This window comes from Eleginops maclovinus, chromosome 7 (genome assembly GCF_036324505.1).
Source record: "Eleginops maclovinus isolate JMC-PN-2008 ecotype Puerto Natales chromosome 7, JC_Emac_rtc_rv5, whole genome shotgun sequence".
Taxonomy (NCBI): domain Eukaryota; kingdom Metazoa; phylum Chordata; class Actinopteri; order Perciformes; family Eleginopidae; genus Eleginops; species Eleginops maclovinus.
The window spans coordinates 1110401-1115400 of NC_086355.1; the positions used below are offsets into that span (position 1 = coordinate 1110401).

General features: G+C 44.9%; 1 protein-coding gene across 2 annotated transcripts in view; it reads left to right on the forward strand.

Moving 5' to 3' along the window:
* Nucleotides 1-5000, forward strand: part of LOC134867539 (MAGUK p55 subfamily member 4-like) — a 14885-nt gene that overhangs the window by 5708 nt on the left and 4177 nt on the right. For both annotated transcript variants that reach the window (XM_063888193.1, XM_063888194.1), the window contains exons 7-11: nucleotides 2870-2951; nucleotides 3041-3126; nucleotides 3246-3317; nucleotides 3916-4112; nucleotides 4620-4678. In XM_063888193.1, the coding sequence (XP_063744263.1) occupies nucleotides 2870-2951; nucleotides 3041-3126; nucleotides 3246-3317; nucleotides 3916-4112; nucleotides 4620-4678 (496 nt within the window). The remainder of the gene's footprint in view (nucleotides 1-2869; nucleotides 2952-3040; nucleotides 3127-3245; nucleotides 3318-3915; nucleotides 4113-4619; nucleotides 4679-5000) is intronic.

Consider the following 5000-nt stretch of genomic DNA (forward strand, 5'->3'; position numbering starts at 1 on the left):
TATCTAGTTTTTTAGTAGAGCAAGCTGTTTGTAGTTTGTGTGACCATAGCATCTAAGTTGCAGTGATATTTTCTAATGTTAGCTTTGGTTTGTAGGTAAGTGAACATATCCTGGTGTGTACCTTCATTTACTTTGATCATGAATGTATTAATATGTCCAAGGGTTGAAAGGGTCGCTGATCTATAACTGGTGATAGTGAAGATGATTTTAAGCTAGAAGAACAGACGTCTCCTTCATCTTTCTGTCCTCTAAGAACGCCGCTCAGCGCAGAGGAAGTGTAGACGCAGTCGGACTGATTCGCAGTCCATGGAGCAGCCTCCGGCGCTCCACGCTGGACCGCCTTGTCCCAGGGAGGAGGGCGTGGTCGGGGGAGGAGCTCAGAGCGATGGAGAGTGAAGCTCGGCCGCTGCCCCTACCACGGGGGGGCCGCTCACAGCCCTTTCTGCCCCGCTACGAGTCCACAGGAAGCTGCAGATTGTGTCCGCAAACATCAGCGCTCCGGAAGAAAGGGCTCAACCAATCAGCGCCCTCCGTCTTCAGCCCCACCCCCAGCTCTGGTAAGAGGAGGAGGACATTACGATTACCCATCATCCATCCATTGCTTTATTCATTCAGCCATCCATTTCTTGCACAATCTATCAAGACTCCACAGAAGGAGACGGAGCTGGACAAACTGGCTGTTATATTTCTCAGGAATCACACTGAGAGGTAACAGAGGTCTTAATACTTTGGAGGAATTTCGCAAAAGGATTGCACAAAAACAAAGAGAGCGATTCTTATGGGACACACAGTGGGCCCAACACAGTCCTAGCTACACTTCCAAGCCTTTATCGTCTTGGTGTTCCTTTTGTTATCTAAGGATTCACTACTGCCTAATAGGTAATAATAGAGTAAATCATCTGAGCCATGCATCCCTCCATCCATCCCTTCACTTCTCTTGTTGGGAAGTCCATCTTTCTGTTCATCATCGAGGAATCCTTCTTATCATTCTCACGGTCCTTAAAAAATCTTTCCTCTCACCACCTTTTGCTCTGTCCTGCTCTGCTGTTCTCTTCCGACGATGTGTGTTGTTACTTTTCTGTTACTTTCTTGTCTTCAATCGCCTGGAGGTTCTTTTCCAGATCAACCCAAACACAACGGGGGAGAAGGAGCCTCTCCGGGAGGGAGCAGTGACGACTACGCCCATCCTCCACCTCCAGTCCCAGCTTACAGCCTCCCCAACTCGCCCGTCTTATACAAAAAAGTTTCAACAGGGGGTCAGTCGAGGAACATCGCTACGCCCAGCAGAAGCCCTGGAAAGAACCCTCTCAGAGCCCACACCGCCCCTTCTAGTCCTGTGCTAAATCGGAACCAGGTCGTTAGCACCCTCCCCAGCTCTGGTATACAACATGGCTACCAAACTAGATCTGGTAAACCCCAACATGATCCTCAAAGACGTCCCCAATACTCTATTGCGCCTCGTCACAATGGGCAACCCAAAGTCCTTCCCCGCCCTGATCTCACCAAGCGGTGCAGCGTGGACGAGCTCCGGTCCACCGTGCAGACCGTGGCCGGCAGCATTGAGGGCGGCACGCAGGACGTCCGCCATCTGGGCCACAAGATGGTGGCGGCGACGGAGATGATCACCGACAGCGTGGAGGAGAACGCCCAGGCGCTCAACCTGCTGGCGGAGGTGGTAGACAAGCTGCAGGGGCTGATCGTGGCGAGCAAACAGCCCGACTTGCCGATCGAATGCAGACGCAAACAGCCTCCTCCACAACCGCCTCCCAGGGTGTCATCAATTTCTCCCAGAGTGGTGCGCAAGCCTCCAACACCATACCCACGCCCCCTCTCGTCTTCCTCCTCCTGTTCCACATCGTCTTCGGCCAGTTCCTGTGCAGACGGCTTTGCAACATCGAGGATCTCAAGGGGAAGCAATGGAGAAAGGAGGGCGGTGGTGACGTTTGTTGCCGCCCACAGGGCAGGGGGCAGTAATGGACATTTGGTTTGTAGAGCCTCTCTGGAGGACCAACAGGAATGTGACACCACAGGATGCTTAACAACCAAGAAGAAGAAAAATAATAAGTAGGACCAAAAACACACCGCATCCACCCCTTATCTACGGCAGCGTTGAAAACAGACCCTGACTAAAATACCTTTAAATGTAGATCTATATACCAACTAGTAACCAAGTTCAACTGTAAACCAGAAGGAGAGAGTCATGAGGAGCTGGATTTATCCACCCAAGAGGAAAAAGTTAGTTTTGAAGGGTACAAAGGAACTACATTTTCTCTTCCTCTCACTTCATCCTCGTCGTTTATGTTGTGGTATGTTATTTCTGTCCATATGTTGGTCTAAGACTTACTTATCCTAATTTGCCTATAAATAGTCAAAGGAAACACTATCAAATCATACAGGGGTTTAACGGACAGGGGGTAAATGTGGGTGTCATCTGCATACTGTTAATGCAGAGTTGATTTTCTAACTCATTGTGTTTCCAGCTGTTGGAGAGTTTTAATGCATGTGTCATACATATTTAGGGAGCTACAATAGCTGCTTACTAGCATACTACATGAGTATCCCACTAAAATGTCAGAGGAAGGGTTGCATTGTGGGTAATGTAGTAACAAGGAGTATGTATGTGTTGAATACCAATGATTATATCTGGTTCAGCACACTGTCAGCAGACTTATAGAGCATTTTAAGTTTAGAATGCTAATGTTGGATTAACCATAAACTTCATAAAAAACAACTTATTTTTATACATCATTTTGCTTCAAGAGCTTCAGGAATCAGTAGCGTTTATCCCATCCTCCATTTGAATCCTTCTCATTTTATATTTCCCTATATGTCATCAGAGCTGGTGTTCAATGTGTTGTTTTTGTGTCAGGGCGCGACGATAAGGAGGGACGAGAAGACGGGAGCCGTTTACATCGCGAGGGTGATTCACGGAGGCCTGGCCGACCGCAGCGGTGAGTTGAACCTGTTTATTAAATAAGCGTTAATTCCCAAACAGTAGCAGAGATAATATGAGGTATTCATTTGTGTATGTGTGTCCCAGGACTCCTCCACTCTGGGGATCTGCTGGTGGAGGTGAACGGGAACCCTGTCGCGGGTTTGGAGCCGGAGCAGGTCATCCAGATACTGGTGGGTCACCGGAAGAGCAATATATACTGAAGTATTCATCAATAAATCCAGGGTTGGCATTGAAACTTCATTAGATGACAAGAGGACAAGTTATCTGTATTTGTATGTTGTTCCTGCAGATGAATTCCCATGGAACGATCCTGTTTAAAGTCATTCCTGATGCCGCTCAGAGCAGCAGCAGCCACAAGTCGGTAGGTGCTTTACAAGTTTGAGGTAATTTTTCTCACACAACTCTTTAATAAAGGAGGTTTATTTATAACGCACTTAAAAAATTGCAAGTGAACCTAATAAATCAGAACTCCAACAAAATATTCAGGCAGAAGAGGATTAGGGCAACATATGATCAAAAGTGATATTTTCGATCCGAGCAAAAAGGCAGATTTTCTTACTTTGAAAAAAGTCAGAATTTTTAGGATTTTTTCGCGGATTTCAGATTTTATTTGTTCACTCCTTATAAGAAATTTGACACATTTCTCACAACTTGAATAAAAAAGCTGGGTTCTGACCAAGTCAGAATTTGGCCTTTCTTTCCAGGATTCTGAAAAAATTCCGATCTTTGAAATTGTTTTTTAGAAAAAAGTCTCTCAGCATTCAGACCAAATCTGGATTCTGAAAAATGGCTGAATTTGGACTTTTCTGTCCAAATTCACTTTATGAGAAAAGTCAGGATTTTGGAAACAAAAACACATTCAGAAAACCATTGATCTCCAGACCGGCTGACAGGAAATGATGAAATGCTCAGTCATGCAGGGTTAGGACTTATTCCTGCACCCCTATATTCTCTCTCAGGTGTTCATGAAGGCGATGGTGGATTACTGCCCCCTGCAGGACGTCTGCAGCCCCTGCCCCGATGCAGGCATGGCGTTCTGCAGAGGGGAGCTGCTGGAGGTGGTGGATCAGACCGACGGGAGGTGGTGGCAGGCCAGGAAGCTGCCCTCCTCCTCCGCCTGCGCCGGGCTCATCCCGTCCGCTAGCATGCTCCGCAGGTGATTATATAACAGTATTTATATCAATGTAATAATTGCGATTAGTATTGCATTTAAATAAATGAAAAACTGCAACTTGTGTAATGTAGGTTTATAGGATAGTCTTAAGTGTGTCTGTTACAACTTATGTGGTTTAACCCACTGTTGTAAATATGGGTGTCATCTGAACAATGTTAAAGAATAGTGGATTTTCTAACCATCTTCTAGACGTGTGTATTTTCACATGTGAAGGAATTCGACTGCACTATATCTTTCCAATGTATTTGCAGCAATGCCTTGATAATATGCTGCTGATCGAGACGGGTTTAATTTGATATGCAGTTAACAAATGTGTCCGAAGTCTTAAAAAGAATAAATCAGAATCAGGTTTATTCTCAGGTCAAGTGTCACTCTTTTGGTATGTGACACAATATATGTATACAAAGTGCAAAACATTTAGTGGCTAATTTAAAGTAAAAACTTTTCAAGACTCTTCTGAAATGTTCCTCTTCCTCCTCCGGGCTGCAGTAAACAGAGGGAGCAGTGGTGGTGTCAGCCCCTTCAGGTGCACACCTGCATCAAACCCTGTGAGTCTTTATGTGTTATCTGTCATCATTTAGAATGGTTTCTTTTAATACTTACAGGAATGAGCCTGCAGGAAACCGTTATAATTTATTGGACAACACCGATCAAGAGACATAATTGTTAGGTAATGGTGTCCGGCACGAGGGGGGACACATTCATTCATATCTAAACGTTGTTTTATCAAGAATAGTGTTATGGATTAAGTAAATGTCAGTTTATGTGAGTTTGATTTAACTTTTGACTTAATTTTTCTACTTTTATTTTCTGTTTTGACTCTTATGTTCAACTGTCACTTTATTTTTGAACATTTACCTTTTATTCTCT